General features: G+C 39.3%; 1 protein-coding gene and 1 long non-coding RNA gene across 2 annotated transcripts in view; both read right to left on the minus strand.

Annotated features, from left to right (window-relative positions):
• Positions 1-2,232: 2,232 nt before the first annotated feature.
• Positions 2,233-5,950, minus strand: LOC115438816 (uncharacterized). Its single transcript, XR_003938164.1, has 2 exons — positions 5,881-5,950; positions 2,233-3,452 (listed from the first exon to the last, which is right to left on the minus strand). It is a non-coding gene; the product is annotated as an uncharacterized LOC115438816 (long non-coding RNA).
• Positions 5,951-7,619: 1,669 nt separating this feature from the next.
• Positions 7,620-26,532, minus strand: part of rbm46 (RNA binding motif protein 46) — a 41,463-nt gene continuing 22,550 nt past the window's right edge. Inside the window, exons 7-10 of the mRNA XM_030161924.1 lie at positions 18,729-18,734; positions 15,655-15,854; positions 11,996-12,098; positions 7,620-7,831 (exon numbers count right to left, since the gene is read on the minus strand). Of these exons, the coding sequence (XP_030017784.1) occupies positions 7,620-7,831; positions 11,996-12,098; positions 15,655-15,854; positions 18,729-18,734 (521 nt within the window). The remainder of the gene's footprint in view (positions 7,832-11,995; positions 12,099-15,654; positions 15,855-18,728; positions 18,735-26,532) is intronic.

The raw sequence follows: 26,532 nt of genomic DNA on the forward strand, positions 1-26,532 counted from the left end.
AAACAGAGAAAATGGAAGAAAAAATGACTTATTCAGCAAAATATATCATTAACTGAACATAAAAACAAGTGTCTCCATCCACTGTCATTGATCCAACTCCATGGGTTTTACTGGTGAATCAATGTTGTAGAAGATCACCGTGTTTCCACGGTAACTTGTATTTTAAACCAATTATTAACACGTATTGACAGGATTAGTGGATCAACAGGTATCAAACATTTTAGATCAGTAGATGGTTCTGGTTGTCAGTGGCTGTTTGGGTCTTTATGGGTTAAGCAAAAATCATTTTATTTCAAGATCCACATTCAGCCCAATTCGATATCAAGTGGGTTGGATCTGTAAAATACAATCATAATAAAATAACAAAATATATACAATGACAACTCCAAATTTTTCTCTTTTTGTGTTAAAAAAATAAGTAAAAATACATGAAATTGTTTACATTTACAAACTATACTTTCACAAAAAAGTTACTTGAATACATATGATCAACCTGAAATGTCTTAAGAGAACTAAGCTTCAAGCAATTTTAATAACATTCTGCCTGTTACTAAATGTTTTGTGTGTTCGTAGATTCACTGTGATCTGTAAGTTGTAATGCACATGTGCAAATGAGAAGCTGAGGCATAATATTGTTAAAACTGCACTTAGTTTTCTAAATAAATTTTAAATTTTTTCAGTAAAAATCAGGTATTTTCCTATATTTAATTCACTGATCATGTACATGTTTATAAAAGATCAGATTAAAGTTGAGGGATAACATATCAAAAACAGAGAAAACAGAAGAAAAAGTGACTTTTTCAGCAAAATATATCTCATTAACTGAACATAAAAAACAAGTGTGTCCATCTACTGTCATTGATCCAACTCCATGTGTTTTACTAGTGAATCAGTGTTGTAGAAGACCACGGTGTTTCCACGGTAACTTGTATTTTACACCAATTATTAATACGTATTGATAGGATTAGTGGATCAACAGGTATTAAACAGTTTAGATCAGTAGATGGTACTGGTCACTAGTGGATGTTTGGGTCTTTACAGGTTAATGTTTTGCATGTCTGAATTTACTGGGATTTTAAGAAATCTTCTGAGATTTTAAGAAATCTTAGCAAGATAATTTCCACTTGTTCCAGTGGCAGATTTTTAAATATCTGCCAATGGAACAATATGGAAAAATATCCTGTACAATTTTTTTTGTTACTTGTTTTTAGAGGGGCATTTTTCCAGTGTATGGCTCTACTATCTCTTGTATTGGGGGGAGGGGCTGTAACTGTTTGTAAATCAAAAGTAATACAGGAGTCATGTAACGCATAACAATTCTGACACACTAATATTGTAAAATAATTAAAATAATAGTAACAAGTAATCTGTGAAGGATTACAGTGTGGAAGTAACTTGAACAACACTGGTGTTGACGAAGGATCGTCTAAACCTTAATGAGGTTCGTCGTCCCTTCCAGCTGCTCTTCTGATTCGTAAAAATGCTATGAAGAGGATGATCTGGATTGTAGAAGATGTCCCGGACGCCCAGTGAGTCCAGCTTCGCTCCACAAACAGAACCAGCTTTTATTATTATTTTTTTTTACTGGTTTGTTAACTTGTTTCTTGTTTATAGGAAACACAATGGCTGTAAGTGGTCAACAACAGAGGCAGAGTTTTATTCCAGATCAGACAAAAAGGAGTTAATGTTGTATATTTACAATGCTGACGTTGTATTTTTATGACATTCTTCAGTTTTACGTGGGATTAAAACATTTTATCACTAGTTAGTTTAATAATTAAGCCATAAACATTTCTTATATTACTGATTATTCCTTTCGCTGTTAAATAAATAGATGTTTATTGCATTTGTATAGTTGAATCTGAAGTAAATCAACTCACATTTAGTCATGTTTCACCACTGAACTAATTCTCTGCTGCTTTTGTCAAATACCTTCACAAACTCGACCAAATTTCAGACTCAAAAAAGGTGAATCAACATTTACATCTGAACAGTTGAACTTTAAACTGTACATCTTCACAATATTAAAATGTAAAAAAGCCAAAAGAATTAATACAAGAATCAACACGTAAAAACCACATTTACCATGAACAGTTTAAACATCAATAAAACAACAAAAATCCTCCAAAATGACATAAAATACTTGAAAAAGTCAATTGAAAATTAGGTGGAAATGAAAATGTTTGGTTTTTAAGCTTCAAACACATGAATAGCTTCGTACATGAAAAAACGTCACATTTTTTCTCCCTTAATGAATAAAGTATCCTTACATGGCAACTCCTTTGAGTCTTTCTTACTGTATCTTGGGATTAAAAATGTGCCTGAAAATCTTTTTTTTTTTTTGTACTTTTTTCCGTCACAACAGCTGAAGTTAACACAAAACAAAGAACCTTTGAAAAACAGTCACATCAGGAAACAGCATTCAATTTCTCCAAAATGTTTTTTACTAGAAACGGCTCACTAAAAGGAAGAGCGTCTACCATCTGCCCTCGAACAGCGGCTTCTGTTCATTTTCTTACTTTTACAAAAATTGACCGAAACTGGGTCACGCAAATTAGGAAGCAGAGACAAAGCTCCCACTTTAACATTAAGGTTCGACTTTTCCCTTGAAGACCAGAGGCTTAACAAAAATAAATAAATAAATAAATAAAAAACTTCTCATGACATCGACTCTTTTCAGGCAATTAGGAAACAAACTAAAAGTGCTGCTGTTGGAACTCGGATGACCCTTCGATATTGTTTGTAAAAATCGGACTCTCATCTTTCGTCATCCTTCTCAAAAGCACAGGTTAAGGCGAACATGAAAGGCACCGGCAGCTCCAAACACTTCTCTGGAAGAAGAAAAAAGATAACCCTCCCTCCCTTATTTTAGCTCGCTCTAGAGATGAGTGGTGTAGTGTAATAGGAGGATGAAAGGGAATGGAAATCAGACTCTAATGTAGAAGAAAAGCCTGTTTCATCTCCATCATTTCCCTTTTTTTTTTAATCTTTCGCTGCTGTGAGAGAGTGAGGACTCTTCTCTCTGTAAAATTAGCTCCATACATTTATTTCAGCCCAGAAACAGGCAGCGGCGTGAGGCTATTAAAGAGGACTTTACAACAGTTTTAAAGGCCAGCGCCGTTTCAAAGCAAAACTGTTTTTTTTTTTTTTTTCCGTCAGCGACAAAGTGTTAAGAAACAGAAACACTGAGACTGTATGTTATGAAAAGACTAAAACAAAGGATAAGAAAAGCTGTACTATCTGGTGGACTTGTCTAGTTTTGTGAAATCCAAACAGCATGTATCTACCGTTTACATTTTCCTACAACAGAGGGTTTTTTTTTCACCAACTGATAACGTTTAAAACTAACAGATGGAAACAGAATGAACACTTGTCTTTTTGAATCCTGTGGACTTATCCGGACTTTAGCAGGTCTCTCCCCCCTGGTTTGGAGTCTCTTCTGTCCAACTCGTCTGTAAAGATAGAGGATGAATGGACACAGGAAGGACAGAATGATGACACCTACAGACTTACACTGATGCTCTGGATCACAGGTGTCAAACATGCGGCCCGGGGGCCAAATCCGGCCCGCCAAAGGGTCCAGTCCGGCCCTTGGGATGAATTTGTGAAATGCTACAATTCCACTAAGATATTAATCATTTTAGTTCAGATTCCACATTCGAACCAATTCAATCTCAAATGGGTCAGATCAGTAAAATACTACCCAATAACTTATAAATACTCATAACTTCAAATTTTTCTCTTTGTAAATGTAAATATTTCTGTAAATAATTTTCATGTATTTACACTAAAACAAAGTATAATTTCGCAAAAAATAACCTGAACAAATGTGAACAACCTGAAATGTCTCAAGAGAAGTAAGTGCAATTTACAAGATTCCACCTGTTACTAAATATTTTGTGTATTTGCAGATCCACTGTGATCTGTAAGTTAAATACAATGTACATGTGTAAATGATAAACCGAAGCACGATATTGTTAAAATTACACTTATTTTTTCAGTTTGTTCATGTTATCCACAAAGGATTGCTTGTAGATGTAAACATTTTCATAGTGTAATTTTACTTTTATTCACTCTAAAACATAGAGAAAAGTTTGGAATTGACATTATTTATATGTTATTATGCTATTATTTTACTGGTTCGGCCCATTTCAGATCAAATTTAGCTGAATGTGGCCCCTGAACTGAAATGAGTTTGACACCCCTGGTCTGGATCATCACACTCATATATCAGGTGTCAATATGTTCCATCAGTCACTCCTGGCAAGTGCAACATCACATCTATTGGAACTCCCATGTTTTAATGTTCAAAATAACAGGAGCAATGTCCCTGTATCTCACTGGCATGTTCTATCAAGACTCAACAACTTAAAGTGGCAAAGTTGACAGGCTGTTTGTCCTGTGGTCTTGATGCAGGAGACCAATCTCCCAATAGAAGTGGGCGGGACTTTCACTGGACGATAACTCAGCAAATTAAATGAAAGTCTATATATGACATCCTATCAGTGCTCAATAGGAACTATAAAGATAACTCTAAACATTTCCATTTTATTAGCCATTAAAATATGGCCCATTATTAGTGAAGGCACATTTTTAATATTTCAAAAATTCATTAAAAATGCAAAAATCAAAATTTCGCAAAACGATGAAGACACTTTGTCAACACTGTCCCAAGGAAATTAAGTTTATTAAAATTCTAAATAATGAAACTGGTCAGATCTGTTATTGGGTTAGAAATCAAGAACCGATCCCATTTGGGTTGGTCCTATTGGACCGATATGGTCTGGATTGGTCCTACTGTGATGATCTGATTTGTGTTGGTCCTACTGTATCGATATGGTCTGGGTCGGTCCTACTGTACCGATATGGTCTGGGCTGGTCCTACTGTACCGATATGGTCTGGGTTGGTCCTACTGTAGCGATATGGTGTGGGCTGGTCCTACTGTACCGATGCAGTTTGTGTTGGTCCTACTGTACCGATCCAGTTTGTGTTGGTCCTACTGTACCGATCTAGTCTGGGTTGGTCCTACTATACCAATATGGTCTGGGTTGGTCCTACTGTAATGATCTGGTTTGGGTTGGTCCTACTGTACCAATCCAGTCTAGATTGGTCCAGCAGTATGACCAACCCAAACCAGATTGGTACAGTCTGGGTTGGTCATACTGTCCATATCTGGTTTGGGTTGGTCCTACTGTACCGATCTAGTCTGGCTTGGTCCATTTGGGTTTGTCCAACTGTACCGACCCAGTCTGGTTTGGTCCTATTATAACGATATGGTCTGGGTTGGTCCTACTGTACCCATCCGGTTTGGGTCAGTCCCACTGTACCGATCCAGTTTGGGTCAGTCTTGGCTCTTGGGTCTTATTACATAATGCAGTGATTGTCCCAACTGAAAAACTATAACCATTATATGATTAAACCGATCCGGTCTGATTTGGTCCTATTGTACTGATCCGGTCTGGGTTGGTCCTACTGTACCGATCCAGTCTGGGTTGGTCCTATTGTATCAGTCTGGTTTGGGTTGGTCTTGGCTCTTGGTACCATCACTACATTACGTAATAACTGGATTATGTACCGCATTAGTTCCATGTTGTAAAGTTATTACATTAGACACTTCCACTCCTGCCCAATAACACTATTACAATAAGAAGAGGGAAGACTTTCATATGATGGATGGTGATGCATTTGGGTTTGAAAACCAAAATGAAAAACTATAGCAGATGCACTGATTGAGACCAAAACCAACAGGTTTAGGTTTGACAAAGCCCAGAGTGAACAGATGTGATGCGGACTTCAGAACCACACACTCCACTGTGATCCAACAACACAAACAGAACACAGGTTCTACACAGGAACATGATGAAGAGGACAAACCTTACCTTCAGTAAAACAGACTGAAGACGGTGGGGGAGCTACAGTAAAAATCACAGGAAGCTTCACTTGGAAAAGACAACACTGAAAGACAGGAGAGACTTTCTAAAACCACAGATCTGTGTTTAAAACAGACTTAATGAAAGATACCTATACTATACTGAAGTGCATTCTGGGAAATTTAGTGTACAGTTCCAGGCTTGTCATTTCATTTATTATTATTTAAAAAGCAACTGTGATTGCAATTGGACATTCTCCTCAAACTAAACACATCGTTGATGTTTCTGTGGTTGGAAACAGGGTGTAGAAGATGCTGCAGGTCTTGTGAGGACAGAGGACAGTATTTGGGTTATTCCTGACAGTAATAGTACTACTGCTGCGACTGGGAGTACTACAAATGGATGCAGTGGAACAGAGTGTGATTAAAAGCATCCACTACTGGGCAGACGTCCAGAAGCACTGACTCTCTCTGCTGGCTTCAAAACATCTTTTGGTCCAAACACTATGCTTTAAATTGTATTTTGTAGCTGCTGGACTGCATGGATGAAAACCTGCTTTCTGAAAACCAATTAAATACACCATTGTTTAATTGAAAGCTCCTCATGCTTTTCTGTCTCCAGGTTTTATTTGGCCTTTATACGAACGTGAACAACTGAGCTGCACTTTTTATAGTGAGACATATTTTAGAGAAGTTGTCTTGAGCTGGGTTTTCACCGATGCTCTCCAGGACAGGAAGATCGGTTGGTCCATTTGGGTTTGTCCAAATGTACAGATCCGGTTAGGGTTAGTCCTACTGTACTGATCCGGTTTGGGTTGGTCCTACTGTACCGATCTGGTTCAGCTTGGTCCTACTCTACCAATGTGTTTCGGATTGGTTCATTTGAGTTGGTCCTACTGTACCAATCTGGGTTGGGTAAGTCCTACTGTACCAATTCAGTTCGGATCGGTCCATTTGTGTAGGTTCTACTGTACAGATCTGGTTTGGCTTGGTCCTACTGTACTGATCCGGTTCAGCATGGTCATACTGTACCAGTCTGGTTCAGATTGGTCCCACTGTACCAATTCGGTTCGGGTTGGTCCATTTGGGTAGGTGCTACTGTACCAATCTGGTCCAGGTTGGTCCTACTGTACCAATCCAGTATGGGTTGGTCCATTTGGATAGGTACTACTGTACCAATCCGGTTCGGGTTGGTCCTACTGTACCAATCCGGTTCGGGTTGGTCCCTTTGGGTTGGTCCTACTGTACCGATCCAGTTCGGATTGGTCCTACTGTACCAATCCGGTTTAGGTTGATCCTACTGTACTGATCCGGTTTAGGTTGGTCCTACTGTACTGTTCCGGTTTGGGTTGGTCCTACTGTACTGTTCCGGTTTGGGTTGATTCTATTGTATCGATCCGGTTTGGGTTGGTCTTGGCTCTTGGTACCATCACTACATTACGTAATAACTGGATTATGTACCGCATTAGTTCCATGTTGTAAAGTTATTACATTAGACACTTCCACTCCTGCCCAATAACACTATTACAATAAGAAGAAGGAAGACTTTCATGACTGATGGTGATGCATTTGGGTTTGAAAACCAAAATGAAAAACTATAGCAGATGCACTGATTAAGACCAAAACCAACAGGTTCAGGTTTGACAAAGCCCAGAGTGAACAGATGTGATGCGGACTTCAGAACCACATAGTCCTCTGTGATCCAACAGGTTCTACACAGGAACATGATGAAGAGGACAAACCTTACCTTCAGTAAAACGGCGAATGGGGGCTGATGTAGTGCCTCTGTGTTCGAGGAGGAGGAAGGGGAGGGGTATCATGTATAGAGAGGGGGGGCAAAGGGGACATTGGGAAGGGAGAGGGTGGGGGCGGGGGAGGAGGTGGGAGGCAGGAGGTGAAGGCCAGGGGGTGGGGGGAGCTACAGCGAGAATCACAAGACGCTTCACTCGGGAAAGAAGAGACTGAAAGACAAGAGACAATTTATGAAACCACAGTTCTTTAATTAACACAGACTCAATCAAAGATACTTATACTGTACTGAAGTGCATTCTGGGAAATGTAGTGTATGGGTCAGCATAGTCTTTTCATCACCTACCTTTTTCACTGACAGTTTTTTCGACTGTCACATGTTATCTACACATGTTCAGTTGTGTTTAAAGAAGCGTCAAATCCATGTTTAGGAAAAAGTATGGTTCATTTATTATTTTGTAACAGAAGCTCTGAATGCCCAGCTCCTCCACCACTGCCTCCACCACCACCTCCACTACCACTGTCTCCACCACCACTGTCTCCACCACCACCTCCACTACCACTGCCTCTACCACCACCACCTCCACTACCACTGCCTCCAACACCACCTCCACTACCACTGCCTCCACCACCATCACCTCCACTACCACTACCTCTGCCTCCACCACCACCACCACCTCTGCCTCCAACACCACCTCCACTACCACTGCCTCCACCACCACTGCCTCTGCCTCCACCACCACCTCCACTACCTCCAACACCACCTCCACTACCACTGCCTCCACCGCCACTGGTACTACCACCGCCTCCACCACCATCACCGCTACTACCACTGCCTCCAACACCATCTCCACTACCCCTGCCTCCACCACCACTGGTACTACCACCGCCTCCAACACCACCTCAACTACCACTGCCTCCACCGCCACTGGTACTACCACCGCCTCCACCACCATCACCGCTACTACCACTGCCTCCAACACCACCTCCACTACCCCTGCCTCCACCACCACTGGTACTACCACCACCTCCACTACCACCCCCACTACTACCACTGCCTCCATCACCACCTCCACTACCATTGCTACAACCACTGCCTCCACCACCTCCACTACCATTGCTACAACCACTGCCTCCACCATCACCACTACTACCACTGCCTCCAACACCACCACGTCCACTACCACTGCCTCCAACACCACCACGTCCACTACCACTGCCTCCACCACCACCTCCACTACCACTGCTTCCACCACCACCGCTACTACCACTGCCTCCACCACCACCTCCACTACCACTGCCTCCACCACCACCGCTACTACCACTGCCTCCACCACCACCGCCACTACCACTGCCTCCACCACCACTACTACCACTGCCTCCACCACCACCGCTACTACCACTGTCTCCACCACCACCTCCACCACCACCTCCACTACCACTGGCTCCACCACCACCGCCACTACCACTGCCTCCATCATCACTACCACCACCACTCACACCATCTCCACCACCGACTGTACCAATCCAGTTCAGGTAGGTCTGTTTGGGTTGGTCCTACTATACCAATTATATCCACCACCACCTACTGTACCGATCCAGTTCAGGTTTGTCCATTTGGGTCCTTCCTACTGTATCCATCTAGTCTGGGCTGATCCAACTATATCTACTGTATCCACTACCACCAACACCACCTCCATCACACCCACCACATCCACTACAACCACCACCATGACCCTAAAGGTCATAGTGTATCTAACTGATGCTGAACCTGAGACTTTTCTTTAAAGACACTAAATGTATAAGATATAACAGAGTTTTAGATTGCTGATTGGAAAAAGAAACACTTAAGTACAATCCCCGGGGCTAAAGAAAATCAGAACTATGTTTCAATATTTTAATCAGACACAAAGATGAAGTGATTAGAAGATAATGAAAATTCTCACCCTAAGTAGCACTGCTGTTGATAATTTTCCCCACTCCTTCTGAAGATATGAGCTCCCAGGTTTCAAATCAGATTACCAGTAACCTTCAGAAAACTTCCTCCCTGCTATCCTAACGTCCCTGCAGGTGATGTACATTTTCATTATCTTAGTTTCAACAGAATTCCTCAGAGGTATAACATGAGGCTTCCAGGGAGCAGACGATGACAAACTCTGGCTCTGGGACCACAGTGATTGGCTCAGAGGACTGTCAATGGTGCGCTGCGACATCCTGTGATGCACAGCTGCCAAACCAGTGTCGTTTTTTTCTTTTACCTTTACTGGCACTACTGTGAATGTAATTTCCGCCAGCGTTAAGGTGACCTAGTAATTTAAGCTCCTGTGCAGCAGCTGCAGGCTCCTTAATTTTGTGCAAAAGACCTAAAACATCTCCTGCTGTCAATCACATGACTCCCAGGATCAACACAAACCAAAGTCACTTTCTTACTTCACCCATTACATATTCTGTTTAATTTCCTTTACATCATCCAAATGAAAATAGAGGGTGAGAATAACATGAATAACCGACTAGTGTTCAGGCTGTAAAATGAAATAATAACATCCTGCAAACACATACATTTGCTTCTTTGGCTTCAGGCTCCGGAAACAATCCAGAACTGCCTACTCTGCCCTGTGAATACAACTAGTGCTGATGAGGGGGTCTCTGCAGTATCTACTACACAGCTGCCTCAGCTCATTAACATCACAATGAGAAACCTGTCTGTTTAAAGCCCCGGTGAAATTCTTTTGGATGCCTGTGCACTAAATAATCAATGGAAACCCTGATGCTGGACTTCAGAGCTGACTGACGTGACTTTGAAATACTAACTGTCGACTTCAATAGTGACATTTCTGAACATGGACGGCACACCAACACCAGCTCACTGCAGATACATTCTATATAATGTATACACCAGGGAATACATAACATCATTACACCACCCCCCGAAGGGGAGGCAAGGGGTATTGTATTTGATTCGGTTTGTTTGTTTGTTTGATGGTTAACACGCTAGCAGCAAACTTATAGGTTGAATTCACACCAAGTTGGGTTTATAGATTGCCAGTGACCCAGAATAGATCTCATTACATTTTGGGGAAAGTAGGTTAAAGTTCAAATTTTTATGGATTTTTAAAATCTTTTTCTTCTCCCATTTACATATAATGAGCGAAATTTCAAACGTCTATAAAAACGTCAACTTTGTTTCAATTTACTTCAAACATCACTCCACCAATCAGACTGGTCAGACTGAACGACTGGGTAATGAATGAATGGATGGATGGATGGATGGATATGTACTTTATTGATCCCGAAGGAAATTCTGTAAACTCCATTAATAATAATAATAATAATAATAATAATAATACATTTTACTTGTAATGCACTTTACATTTTTATCTAAAAACCTCAAAGTGCTACAGGCAGGGTACAATAAATACGATTAAAAGGGAAGTCAGAGAATAAAAATAGAAAGTAAGTAAGACAGATAAAAACAGTTTAAAAATAAAGACAGTTAAAACAGGTGAAGCATGCACAGATGTGGGAAGGTCATGGATATGCTTTCCTGAATAAAAAGGTCTTCAGACCTTTTTTAAAAGTGTCCTCAGTCTGTGGGGCCCAGAGTTGGTCAGGCAGGGCATTCCACAGATGGGTAGCAGCGGCAGCAAAACCCCTGTCACCCATGGTTTTGAGCTTTGAGCCATTGCTCACACACATGCATACAAATGAGATGTAAGACTTAAATATAGAGAATAATAATAATAATAATAATAATAATAATAATAATAAAATAAATAAAAGTGACACAGCCATAATATATGAATAAAATGACATAGCCAGAAAAAAAAATAGCTAGCCTATACAGTAAAAAACACGCAATAAAAGCACACGAGATAGTCAGACCAGAGGCACTAGCCGGCACTAAGGTGCAGTCATCGTCATCATCGTCATCACCATCACCTCTCCACCATCCTCGCTCCCCTCCCAAGTGTTTTATTGTACCCCTGATAGTACGGGGCAAAAAAGATGACCTGAGTCCCTCGGTGGAGGAGTTCTGTGACAGCAGTCTGCCACTGAAGGATGTACACCACTAATGGCCAATTACACATGTTGAATCAACTGAAAAGAATGGCAATGGCATTAATGATGGCCGATCGCATGGAACACACCAAACAGACTCATGTCACCAACCTCGCTAGACTGCCTGATGACGTCCGACAGTTGAAAATCAGGTTGGTGTGTCTTCGCCCTTACAGTTCACTCTAACGCTAATGCTAACCAAGTTTCACCTTGTCTGCACACTCAGCTAAGAGGTCTGTGTGTTTATACGTGACGCTAACAGCTGAAGACACATCATCCATCTGTATGTGAAGTGGATGTGAATGTGTGTGCAGTACCCAGGTCACACAGTGCGGTCTGCGCTGCCAGCTCTTTGGCGTCTTCCAGCAGCAAACACAGTTTATCAGGCAAGTAAGTGGTCCAAGTGGCTGAGATCACCACCTGCAGAGCGACAAATATACACAAACACACTCAGATGGTGCATGACTAGCATGTCTTCTACAGTCTGGAGGAGAATTTGTTATCATGAAAACCCCAGGAAAACAAGGAAACTGTTTAAGAATGTATGACTTCATGGGAAAGTTGGAATAATCAGAGTAAAGAGCTGCACTGGCTGCAGTAAGTACATTCAAAGCATACGAGGTATCCCACAGAGAACATCAGCATGAGGCGGTTCAGTGAAAGAGCACATATATCCAGTTGGATCATCAGTTTGAGCTCAGACACACGAAAAAGCTGTGTATGTTCATGTTGGAAGTATCTGCACATGGGTGACTCCTGCAGCTGCACCTCATCTTATCATTAAATAACAAAAACCTCCATGTAAATTTTAGGCTCCCGGACCATGAAACCAAGCTCAATATACACAGAATCTAGATCTGATTCACAAAAAAAACAAATATTCACTTTCACACCAAGTGGTATCACCTAGAACAGGGGCGTCAAACTCATTTTAGTTCCGGGGCCACATTCAGCCCAATATCATCTGAACTAGGCCAGACCAATAACCTAATGCTTAAAAAAGTCAAATTACATTATGGAAATGTTTACCTCCACAAAGTTTCCTTTAAAATGTGGATAACATGAACAACCTCAAATTTCTTATGAAAAATAAGGGCGATTTATCATTTACACATGTACATTACAACTTACAGATAACAGCGGATCTGCAAATACACAAAACATTTAGTGTGCATTCAAACCTTCTTCCTTTGCTCCATTTAAAATGGACCAGAGTTTGTTTCCCTGGACTTTTTTTTAGGTGTGATTACAAACATGCGAACTCTGATTCGAATCAAACAAGCGGACCCAGACCACCTAGAAGACGTGGCCAAACGGTCTCTGGGCTGGTCCACTTCTGGTGTGAATATAACTGGCCTTGAGTCAAAATAAACCAAAGAACCATGCGCCTTTTTGTGCTTGACGAGCCTCCGTAGCTGCTGGAAGTAGCCGAGCCGCACGGATAGTCAGAGCTAATAGCAGCAGCCATGAGCCGTGGACAGACGTAGAGCAATGAGGAGACTGAATGGCTCACTGACATTTGGTCAGATGTCCATATTACGAAACTGGATCCAAATGAGCTGTTCTTGATAGTAAACATTATTTTCGTAAATTTATGTCTGTAAAAAGAGAATACATATTCCAAAAATGATAACTACACGTAGGACCTCCATGTTTGTTTTCATCAACACCCGCCGTCTCTTGATTCATCCTTGACCCCGACTTCTCTGTTCAATGCCAGTGCAGTTCATCACATGCGTGCTTCTGTTTACAAATTTTGGTTCACTAGCAAAAAGTGCAATGAGAATGTGATCCGGCCCAAACAAAAAAAATAAAGTCTGCATTCGATCCAAATCAAACAAGCAAACCAAAGGACTTTACAGGTGTGAATACACCCTATGTAAAAGGCAGAATATTGTTAAAAATACACTTACTTCTCTTAAGACATTTCAGGTTGTTCATATTTGTTATCTTTGTGTGAAGGGATAGTTTGTAAATGTAAATATTTTTTTTGGGATTTAACTTTTTACACTAAAACAAAGAGGAAAATGTGGAGTTGTCATTATTTATAGGTTATTATAATCGTATTTCAGTGGTCTGATCCACTTTAGATCATATTGGAATGAATGTGGAACCTGAACTAAAAGATTTTAGAACCACTGATTGTTAATATCTTCAAGGTAATTGTTACATCTCACAAATTCATCCCACGGGCTGGACTGGACCCTTTGGCAGGTCGGTTTTGGCCCGCAGGCCATATGTTTGACACCTGTGACCCAAAAGGTTATGAAGTCTGTGTCCACCCAGGGTTTGAGTTAAGTGTTGACACCAGGCGACCAATCACAAACATGTGCAAGTTGAGGTCAGCTGATTCTAAACATTGTGTCGTGTTGAGTTCATATTCTGATCAATTTCACATCATTAACGTACCATTACATCTGACTATAATTACAGATGATTACTCTGTCACATTAATAAGCAGCCTACATGTTTACTAAACACATCAGCCTTATTTATTCAGCTACAAACAGAATATTTACTCACTGTGAAACATTAGAAGATCTACAAGTCAAACACAAATCTTTATTTTAGGATTAGTCTGTGTCAAAGGAAAGACAAAGGGTTTAGACCAGAGATTCTCAACTGGCCTGGCTTCACCCCTAAATAAGAAGCTGCAACCCAAATTTGTAACAGTTAAACTTCTCAAATTTATTTAATGAAAAGATGGTGTGTGTTTTGAATCTGAGATAATACACAATATCACAGTATGCCAACACAGAAGACAAGTTTAATGATAAACCAAAAGGAACAGCAGGTGGTGATGCTAAAGAGGGAAATATTCCCATTAACACTACATTAAGTACATTTTAACTAAAACTCAGTTAAAAATTAAAAGTGCATTCAGTCACTTATTCAAGAATTAAACACACACAGGTTTTTGTCGTCAGTGTAGGTAAAACCACATCTGATGTAGTCGTTGTCATACCTGAGTATCACCATGATATGAATAGAAACTGGGTCTTCTTTTACGCTGTGAAATGTCTGATGCTAATTAGCATTACAGCGCATTATCACCACCTATTGTTGGGGAGTGTGAATGGGCGGCGCCCAGCTCCATAAAAAATAAAGCACCGGATTGGTGTCTTAACATTATTATTTGCCCAGACAAAGACCCACTGAGAATGGGTTTACAACCCACTTATGAGTCGCAACCCACCAGCTGACAATGACCGGGTTAGACTATGACTCTTTGACGAGCCTTTTACTTTCTCTTCTTTTTTTGCGCACTAATGTCTACAAGGTTGTCTAAGACTTGATTTCCCAAATTTAGGGTCAATAAAAGAAGCAGCAAAACAAATGGAGTAAGAGAAAAACAAAACATATAAAATACAAAAAGCACATAAAAGGCGTAAAAAGATAAAACGAGGTCAAAGATGCAACAAGACTTAATACCATATAAATAAAGAAACATAAGCACACAAAAAACCTACAGATGAAAAAAGATTAGAATGCTGAAAAAGATAAAAAAAAAAAAGGAAAAAGAAGAAAAAAAAAGAAATGGACCTTCAGGAACAAGATTGACAGCAATTCTAGTCCCGAAAAATTTTAGCAACATTATAGCTTTAAAAACACAAAGAGTTACAGAAGTTACTTTACTTTACATGAACTTTAATTCTTTAACTCCTACTGAATAAGCAGGAGGGTTAAACAAACATTAAACAAACCATGATGACATTTGGTTTAAGTGCTAAAGGGTGAAGATGAATGACTTCAGGTAACTGATAAATGGTTACTGGAATGTTTCAGGAAAGCAGGGCAGATATCTGTCAAAATGAAAACGGGAAGCTCACTGAATAATTTTACCTGGGCTGTAGGAACACAAGGACACTATCTCACAATTTATCTCACATTATCCCTAATAACAAATATTAGTTCCAGCGGTGGAACCCTTGGAACATGTGTAGACGTATGGAAGCAGCGGCGATCATCAACAAACCTTGCAGAGCAGCAGCGGTGTCCCGTCCTGGCCTGGTGTGGAGTACAGGTGGTACTCGGGCTGGGCCCACTGGTTCAGAGAGCAGTAGAAGTCCAGGAGGCTGATGGCCGAGCACATCTGAGTTTGGCTGAGCGACAGCAGGCTGGTGGGGGTCAGTGGAGTCCCAGGGACCAGGGGGAACATACGCCTGTCCAGGTGATCTGATCATATGAAGCACAAAGGCACGAACATCTGCACCAAACAACATCTAACACATGTCAGTGGAAGCTCATTTATTACATGTAGAGGTGGAAAAAGTACAGAGAATTAACCTTTTATCGGGCAAGTGACTATTTTTGGTAACTTCTGCAAAAATTAAATATGGGGCCAATCCCGTGCCTCAATGAGGTCAAGAAGCATGTTGGTTTTTAAAACACTATATAGTGATTCAGAGAGATTTTATAGACATTTTGAAGTTGTAACTAGTGAATATAAGTCTTTTTTTCAGTTTATGACCTTATAACAGTTGTTTTATTGCATGTGTTTACTTTTTAGCAAGTACTACTCAGATGTATTAAGGCAAGAGGAGGGAGATTGTTGTCACACCAACTGACGAGGAAGTAGATGACCATGTCCAATAACACACTGAGGTTGAAATTTGGAATTTTAGAGTATTTCAGTGAGTGTCCTATAAAGGGTTAAGGGGAAAGAGTAAAAAACACCACCATGCAGACATACACAGATATCCTGCTTAGACCTGTGGTAATGTGTTTTTGTGACAATATCCTAAATGCCTGCGTCTCAAAAGTCCTCATTCAGTGGGTGATATCACTCACACAGCCTTAGGCAGCTGTGCAAAGGCGGAAATTGTGGGGCCAGTATCAGCAAAGTCCAACCCAAATATTTAGATCTCATACATATGTGATATCGGACGGGGCAGTGGTTAGCACTCGTGCCTCACCGCAAGAAGGTCCTGGGTTCGATTCCAACACCAGTCGACGGGGGTTGGGACCTTTCTGTGTGGAGTTTGCATGTTCTCCCTGTGTCTGCGTGGGTTCTCTCCGGGTACTCCAGCTTCCTCCCACCATCCAAAGACATGCACTAATAGGTTAATTGGTTAATCTAAATTGCCCATAGGTGTGAATGTGAGAGTGAGTGTTTGTCTCTATATGTTCAGCCCTGCGATGAACTGGCGACTTGTCCAGGGTGTACCCCGCCTTCACCCCTATGTAGCTGGGATAGGCTCCAAGCGACCCCTGTGACCCTAGTGAGGATAAAGCGGGTTCAGAAAATGAATGAATATATGTGATATCTATCTATGTCATAGCACGTCATGGTGAAGCATCTTACAGGTGATATGAACAAACAGGTTGCCACCAAAATCTTCTTGTGGTCCATGGCTGTGCTAGCAAGCTACCATCAGTTTTAGCAGAAAGGAGCGTAGCCAACTACAGATTTTCTGCACTGAAATCATTGATGGTATAGTCATTATTTAATGGAGGAACCATGATGTCACCTATTGATTTCTAATTTGGCGTAGTTTGAAATTTGGTCATAACCAAATTGCCGTTTTGGAGCCAGAAGTGACCATATCTGGACATGAGCCGCAGACCTACATGAGCCTGAGGGGTCAGAGGTCAGATAAGTGCGAGCTTACTAACTTAGTACAATGGTAAACTTCACCAAACACTGCATAACAAAAACCATTTCCAGTCCAACTCGTAGAACTTGTTCACCACAACTACAGTGGAGCTGTCAGGAAAAGATGTACTCTGAAAGTCTGACCTGGAAGGAGAGCTAGCGGTAGTATAGACCTGTTAATCACAGCCTTCTATTAAAGGAGGACTAGATCACTTACCTAAAGTTTTTGATGTGAATGTTTACCAGACCTGTCTTCATGTGCAAATATGTTCACTTAACTCATGTCCTTCCTAAAGTTTTTCAGAACTTTTTTATGTTGTCTTCTCTTATACACAATTATCCTACACCATATTCTAGCAAATTTTATCTTCTGTACTGCCGGACTTCTATCAGTCAGTATTCTCTAAAATATCGTGGACCACATCTTTAGAATAATCTACATCCTGAACTTCAATCAACATCTTCTTTATCATTATTTAAAAAGTATCTGAAAAGGACTCTGATTTACAAAAAAATTTAATGTTTATATCATTTGATTTTTTTTTTTTATTTTTTTATTTTATTTTAATTATATTAAATTTTTATTCTTTCTTTCTTTTTTGTGTATTGTTTATTTTTGGGTAGGTACTTATATAAACCTTTTTGGCTTCTATCCTCTACTGCACAATGGTGTTACTTGCATGATTTTTTTTTTTCTTGTCATTTGTGTTGTGCGGATGGGCCGACCGACCGATAGATACATAGATAGGTAGATAGATAGACAGATAGATAGATAGATCGATCCATACATACATACATACATACATACATACATACATATACAGTACAGGCCAAAAGTTTGGACACACCTTCTCATTCTTTGCATTTTCTTTATTTTCATGACTATTTACATTGTAGATTCTCACTGAAGGCATCAAAACTATGAATGAACACATGTGGAATTATGTACTTAACAAAAAAGTGTGAAATAACTGAAAACATATCTTATGTTCTAGTTTCTTCAAAGTAGCCACCCTTAGCTCTGATGACTGTTTTGCACACTCTTGCCATTCTCTTGATGAGCTTCAAGAGGTAGTCACCTGAAATGGTTTCCTAACAGTCTTGAAGAAGTTCCCACAGATGCTTAGCACTTGTTGGCCCTTTTGCCTTCACTCTGCGGTCCAGCTCACCCCAAACCATCTCGATTGGGTTCAGGTTCGGTGACTGTGGAGGCCAGGTCATCTGGCGCAGCACTCCATCACTCTCCTTCTTGGTCAGATATCCCTCACACAGCCTGGAGGTGTGTTTGGGGTCATTGTCCTGTTGAAACATAAATGATGGTCCAACTAAACGCAAACCGGATGGAATGGCATGTCACTTCAGGATGCTGTGGTAGCCATGCTGATTCAGGTTGCCTTCAATCTTGAATAAATCCCCAACAGTGTCACCAGCAAAGCACCCCCACACCATCACACCTCCCCCTCCATGCTTCACGGTGGGAACCAGGCATGTAGCATCCATCCGTTCACCTTTTCTGCGTCGCACAAAGACACGGCGGTTGGATCCAAAGATCTCCAATTTGGACTCATCAGACCAAAGCACAGATTTCCACTGGTCTAATGTCCATTCCTTGGGTTTCTTGGCCCAAATAAATCTCTTCTGTTTGTTGCCTCTCCTGAGCAGTGGTTTCCTAGCAGCTATTTGACCATGAAGGCCTGATTCACGCAGTCTCCTCTTAACAGTTGTTGTAGAGATGTGTCTGCTGCTAGAGCTCTGTGTGGTATTCATCTGGTCTCTAATCTGAGCTGCTGTTAATTTGCGATTTCTGAGGCTGGTGACTCAGATGAACTTATCTTCAGCATCAGAGGTGACTCTTGGTCTTCCTTTCCTGGGGCGGTCCTCATGTGAGCCAGTTTCGTTGGAGCGCTTGATGGTTTTTGCGACTGCACTTGGGGACACATTCAAAGTTTTTGAAATTTTCTAGACTGACTGACCTTCATTTCTTAAAGTAATGATGGCCACTCGTTTGTCTTTACTTAGCTGATTGGTTCTCGCCATAATATGTATTCTAACAGTTGTCCAATAGGGCTGTCAGCTGTGCATCAACCTGACTTCTGCACAACACAACTGATGGTCCCAACCCCATCAATAAGGCAAGAAATTCCACTAAGTAACCCTGACAAGGCACAGCTATGAAGTGAAAACCATTTCAGGTGACTACCTCTTGATGCTCATCAAGAGAATGCCAAGGGTGTGCAAGGCAGTCATCAGAGCTAAGGGTGGCTACTTTGAAGAAACTAGAATATAAGAGAGGTTTTCAGTTATTTCACACTTTTTTGTTAAGTACATAATTCCACATGTGTTCATTCATAGTTTTGATGCCTTCAGTGAGAATCTACAATGTAAATAGTCATGAAAATAAAGAAAATGCGAAGAATGAGAAGGTGTGTCCAAACTTTTGGCCTGTACTGTATATCAAAAGGTTCCAAATAGAACACATGTAACCAGAATGAATCCTAGAAAATAATACTGGCCTTACTTTTGTTTTAGAGAGAAGTTCAATGTGAGTTTGTGGAAGCCAGGAATTTTGGAGCCAACCCCAGTGGCCATCAGTGGAATTCCAACTCTGAAACAGCTCTGAAATTGGCTTCTGAAATTGGCTTCATTTTAGGGCCGCTGCCACTTGATTTAAAGCAACAGATAGTAAAACCCCATGATGGGAACATGATTAAAAAACAACACACACAATGAGGGAGGCGTTTAATGTTACGCGACATTAAAGACAATGACTTATTAAAAAATCTTCAATTAAGTAAAAAAAAAAAAAAACAACTTTAATTAAGCCAATAAAAAATCTCAAATTTAGCAAAAAATCTTGAATTAAGATAAAAAAAAAATCTTCAATTAAGTAAAAAAAATCTTGAATTAAGCCAAAAAAAACCTAGAATTAACAACTTAATTTATTTTTTCTCTGTTTTAGTGCAAAAAATAACATTAAATTATGAAAATATTTACATTTACAAACTATCCTGAAACAATTAAATGTGAATAATCTGAACAAATATGAACAACCTGAAATGTCTAAAGAAAATTAAGCACAATTTTAACAATTTTCTGGCTGTTACAAAGTGTTTAGTGTCTTTGTAGATCTGATCCATAATGCACATGTAGAAAAGATAAGTTGAGGAATAATATTATTAAAATTGCACTAAATTTTTTTAAACGTTTTTTAATTTAAATTTCAGTTTTTTCAGGGGGTTTTTTGTGGATAATTTATAAAGGTAAGTATTTTCTAATTTAATGTTTTAGGGGTTTTTTTGGGGGTTTTTTTTTACACTAAAACAAAGACAAAAATTTGGAGTTGTCACGATTTACAGGTTATTAAGTTATTATTTTACTGGTTTGGCCCACTTCAGATCAAATTTAGCTGAATATGGCCCCTGAACTAAAATGAGTTTGACACCCCTGGATTATACACTAATGAAAGTTTTCCACACTGGACCTTTAATCTTCTCTTTTGTCAGACTAATATAAACGTTAAGTAAATTATTTGTCTTGGCTAAATCTTCTCCCTCACCCACTCCTTACATGTACATTTCCAATAGTATAATATAATAATAATAATATCCTCCTTTTTTCTGGTCTTCCTCCTGCTGTTTAGATAATGTAGTTCTAATCCACACTTAAGGTCTATTATCTATCCATTCACACCAGCACTCACAAAATATGAGCAGTGCACTGTGCTGCCTTATCGTTAGCTAACATCTCAATTACGCTTCCCCAAAAATCCTCCTCCCCCCTTCCCACCCCTGTGTAGAAACTAATAAGCGGCCCACAGTGATGCAGCAAGAAACTTCATTTGTCCGCAAAGCAGTTAAAGCCCAACCCAGCCATACGACCCAGTTAATGAGCTGTCACGGTTGTGTGGCTGTTCTTCAGACGACAACATTAACAAACTCCAGTTGCCATAATCCCCTGATAAACCGCACACATCCAATATAGAGTCATGCAGCGTTACAGCCGTACATCACCGTCAAACTAAGTGGTGTTCATCACGGTGCTGAAAATCTCACACCGGCAGATGCTCTTCAAATGACACTACATTACCCATAATCCCTGTTGGTGTCTGTGCTCCTGCTGCTGTTTTATGCTCATTATGAACAGTTTCTGCATTTTGTTCAAATACACCAAATCACCAAATGTGGACTCATTACTGAATATAGTCCCCTACGGATTCTCTTCCTGTTTGTTTGTTTGAGAACAACAGCGTTCAATTGGACGACGACGCCACCAGCTGTTCCTCAGGTTTTACGCGTCCAGCTGACTTGGAGCTCAGACAGACTGACGCTAATCTCTCGTCAATATGTCTGGTACTCCATCATTCCTATAAACACCACCTCCACTAATGCCTCTTGGCTTTCTCGCATCAATCACCTGACAGATTCCTGCAATTTTGTGTAAGCAGGAAAATCTGAGCACTCTCAAGTCAAACAACTGCCTGTTTGATGCCGATTACATTATGTGTGTACAGAATTTAAAGCAAAAATGTGTTCTTTGTTTTATCTGGGAGTGTATGGATCCCATGATAATGTCATGGTACAAAAACGCAGTATTGAATTTTTATTACAGAAATGACAGAGTTGACAAGAACCAAGAGGCCCTGACGTTAAAAGGGTATGATTTGGGTTTGATGGGTCTGACATGGATCATGTTCAATGTGTGTGTTTTCAGTGTTTGCGTCTACATCTATGACTACGCCAAAAGAAATGGAGAAAGTGCATAAAACTTATGCACTATGTCACAGGTGTCAAACATGTGGCCCAGGGGCCAAATCTGGCCCGCCAAAGGTTCCATTCCAGCCCGCAGGATGAAAGTGCAAGAATTAACCTGAAAAGTCAAGGTTGTCAAAATCATTTTGGTTCAGGTCCCACATACAGACCAATGTGATCTACAGTAAAAATAACAACACAATAAACCATAAATAATGACAACTACAAATTTTCTTGGTGCAAAATTATGTGGAAAAAATTTAAAATTTACATTTACAAAACTATTCTTTCACACTAAAATGCAAATAAATACATAAACAAAAACAAAAATGAACAACCCGAAATGTGAAACTTTAACAATATTCTGCCTGTTAAAAAATTATTGTGCATTTATGAATCCACTGTGATCTGTAGTTGTGTTAATAAGAGATGTCATATTGTAGAAATTGTTCAAATTTTAGTTCCAAACTCCAAAATTTTAACAATATTCTGCCTGTACTCAATATTTATGTATTATTGTGTGTAAATGTACATGTATAAATAATAAGTCGAGGCATAATATTGTTAAAATTGCACTAATTTTTCAAATAAAATTTCTATTGTTTCAGGTTATTCACATCTTTTTCGTAAAATGTAAATATTTTCATAATTTAATTAGGGGCTTTTTGTACTAAAACAAAAAGAAAAACTTGGATTTGTCATTATTTTATAGGTTATTAAGTCATTATTTTACTGGGCTGGCCCGCTTGAGATCAAATCGGGCTAAATATGGCCCCTGAACCAAAATGAGTTTGACACCCCTGCACTATGTGAACGAACAGGAAAAGATGGCAGTGCATGTGGGTTAAGGGAGAGGTGGCACTATGACATCACTGTTTCTGAAAAAAAAAGAAAAAAAAAAGGGTTTGGGTTGTAAACACGGAAAAGCCAGGGTGTCGTTTTCAGATGTCATCACTCTGGAACCTTGTTTCAAAAATTTGCGGATTCCAGTGTTTGTACACATTTTTCAAGGTGAAATTCAAGCACTTTTCAAACACTTTTAAGTAGTGATGTCCCGATCCAATCTACAGATCAGTATCCGGACCCGGTTCTGGGGGGTCCTGCCCCTTCAAATTAATGTTTCCGAAGGTAGGGGAAAGGAAAATTAGCTGCACAACACCCAAAGGCTTACAGGAATTAGTAAAAAGTCGAGGGGTTTTTCAACCCGTGGGGCTTTTGTGGAATTATTTGACCCGACCCAACCCGACCCACAAATAAACTGAAATTGTTTTGACTCGCCCCAATCCGACACCTGAGTAACCCACTGATGTGCGCATCACTAACATACGCCGCAGAAGGCACCCCTATATAATACCTGGACGGACCTATCTATAGACCAGCTACAGCAGTGGCCAAAGCCGGCCCACCAAAGGTTCTAATTTGTCCCACAGTGTGTATCTGGAAAGTGCAAAAATGATACTAAAGTTATTAAGAGTCAAATGTGTCATACTTGTTTTAGTTCAGGTTCCACATTCAGCCCAATTGTGATCTCAAGTAAAATAATAGCATAACCTATAAATAATGACTCCAAATTTAAATAAAAATTTTATTGTAAAAAGTCGGTATCGGATCGGTATCAGATTGGTATTGGCAAAACAAATCCTAAAAAAAAAAAAGATCCGATGCAAAAAAATCCACATCAGGACATCCCTACTTTTAAGAAATGTTTTAAATGTTCTTGTAAGTGTTCTGGTCTTAAAGAAGAGTTTAAATTACAAATAAGCATCTTCTACTTTATTCTCATCTTGTTCAAAAAGGATTTGATTTATTTATGTACTTTGATTTAATGCTAAGATAAATCAGCAATGAAAAAAAGATGATCTAAGTCTTGATACGCCTTGCTTGTTTTGTTTCATTGATAGCATTACATCTAATTACATCTTTCACGAATAATTTAAGACCATCTAGTTTCTTCACCTTTCACTCAAGGCCAAAAATCAGCTTTAAAACTTGAAAAAAATCATGATATTTACAGTAACAATTATTAATATAGACTGAAACAAAACATTCAGCACAAAAAGGCCCAAAACGACCTTGAATTGATGACTATAAGCCCATTATTTGATCATTATCTGAATCTGTTTGGCCTTTTTTATCCGATCGGATGCAAAAAAAAATCCACATCAGGACATCCCTACTTTTAAGAAATGTTTTAAATGTTCTTGTAAGTGTTCTGGTCTTACAGAGGAGTTTATATTACAAATAACCATCTTCTACTTTATTCTCATCTTGTTCAATAAGGATTTGATTTATTTATGTACTTTGATTTAATGCTACGATAAATCAGCAATGAAAAAAAGATGATCTAAGTCTTGATACGCCTTGCTTGTTGTGTTTCATTAATAGCATTACATCTAATTACATCTTTCACGAATAATTTAGGACCATCGAGTTTCTTCAACTTTCACTCGGGGCCAAAAATCAGCTTTTAAACTTGTAAGAAATCATGATATTTTCTGTGATAATTATTAATATAGACTGAAGCAAAACATACAGCACAAAAAGACCCAAAATGACCTTGAGTTGACGACTCTAAGCCCATTATTTAATCATTATCTCAATTTGTTTAGCCTTTTTTATTCAATCGGATGCAAAAAACTCCACATCGGGACATCCCTACTTTTAAGAAATGTTTTAAATGTTCTTGTACATGTTCTGGTCTTAAAGAAGAGTTTAAATTACAAATAACCATCTTTTACTTTATTCTCATCTTGTTTAAAAAGGATTTGATTTATTTATGTACTTTGATTTAATGCTACAATAAATCAGCAAGAAAAAAAGATGATCTAAGTTTTGATACGCCTTGCTTGTTTTGTTTCATTGATAGCATTACATCTAATTACATCTTTCATAAATAATTTAAGACCATCTAGTTTCTTCAACTTTCACTCAGGGCCAAAAATCAGCTTTTAAACTTGAAAGAAATCATGACATTTACTGTGATAATTATTAATACAGACTGAAGCAAAATGTACAGCACAAAAAGACCCAAAATGACCTTGAATTGACAACTCTAAGCCCATTATTTGATCACTATCTCAATCTGTTTGGTCTTTTTTATCCGATCGGATGCAACAAAAAATCCACTTGGGGACATCCCTACTTTTAAGAAATGTTTTAAATGTTCTCGTAAGTGTTCTGGTCCTACAGAGGAGTTTAAATTACAAATAACCATCTTTTACTTTATTCTCATCTTGTTTAAAAAGGATTTGATTTATTTATGTACTTTGATTTAATGCTACAATAAATCAGCAATGAAAAAAAGATGATCTAAGTCTTGATACGCCTTGCTTGTTTTGTTTCATTGATAGCATTACATCTAATTACATCTTTCATAAATAATTTAAGACCATCTAGTTTCTTCAACTTTCACTCAGGGCCAAAAATCAGCTTTTAAACTTGAAAGAAATCATGATATTTACTGTGATAATTATTAATATAGACTGAAGCAAAACATGCAGTACAAAAAGACCCAAAATGACCTTGAATGGACGGCTCTAAGCCCATTATTTGATCACTATCTGAATCTGTTTAGCCTTTTTTATCCATGTGAGTGGATAAATACTTTCTGCTAAGAAGAAACAGGTCTTTCTACGTAGTCACTTTGTAGTATTTACTCACTGACTTTATAGAAAACGTGCTGTACAGTAAAATGTGACATGACCTAATAGTTCTGTGGTACTTTGGTGTCCTGTCTTGTTCTATCCGTCTACAGCTGCTCAGTCTCTGTCTAAATCTGTCCACCCTTGTCCATTTCTGCCTCTCTCTTGTTTCCCTTCATAAATCTTTCATGTCAGCATGTTTTTCTGTTCCCGCGATCCTCCCTTCGGTCCATTCGCTCTCATTGGTAGTAACATGACGTTATCTGACATCTTCCCTCTCATAAATATCCCACTGTCCATTTGGTGGAGAAAGAACTCTAAAACTTTTCTCATTTTCACAAATGTCTGCGGGCGTCAGAAAACGGGTAGATTTGCTTCATCCACGGATTATTATCGTCGGTTGTATCAATATATGAGGAGGACTTGATGAATGTGGTTAGTAATGTATGAGACAAAGTCAAAACCTGCTCAAACCTTGGAGACAGAAATACTTAAGTTATCATACCCAATTAAAGAATCACACATTGGAGGATTTATCTGTGCCATATAATATAGAAGGTATTACTGGAGTTCATTACAAAGCCTGAGGGGATCCGGTGCAGTTCATCATATTCTGCGGACTATCCTACTGTACTGAACATGTGCCTGTTATCTTGGAGGGAGTTTATGCCAATCCTTTGGGTGGTCAGGCTGTGGAAATACTTCATTTGCAAGCTTTATAAAGGGAAGAAGGGGGGAAAGAGGACTTTAGTAGAAGTTCTACTGAGGAACACAAAACTCTTAACATGAGGGAATGGCTCGTCAAGTGAAGACTGACATGAACTAAACTAGTTTAGATGTTGATCATTGTCAGACTCCTCTACTATCAC

Source organism: Sphaeramia orbicularis, chromosome 18 (assembly GCF_902148855.1).
Source record: "Sphaeramia orbicularis chromosome 18, fSphaOr1.1, whole genome shotgun sequence".
In the NCBI taxonomy this organism is placed as follows: Eukaryota; Metazoa; Chordata; class Actinopteri; order Kurtiformes; family Apogonidae; genus Sphaeramia; species Sphaeramia orbicularis.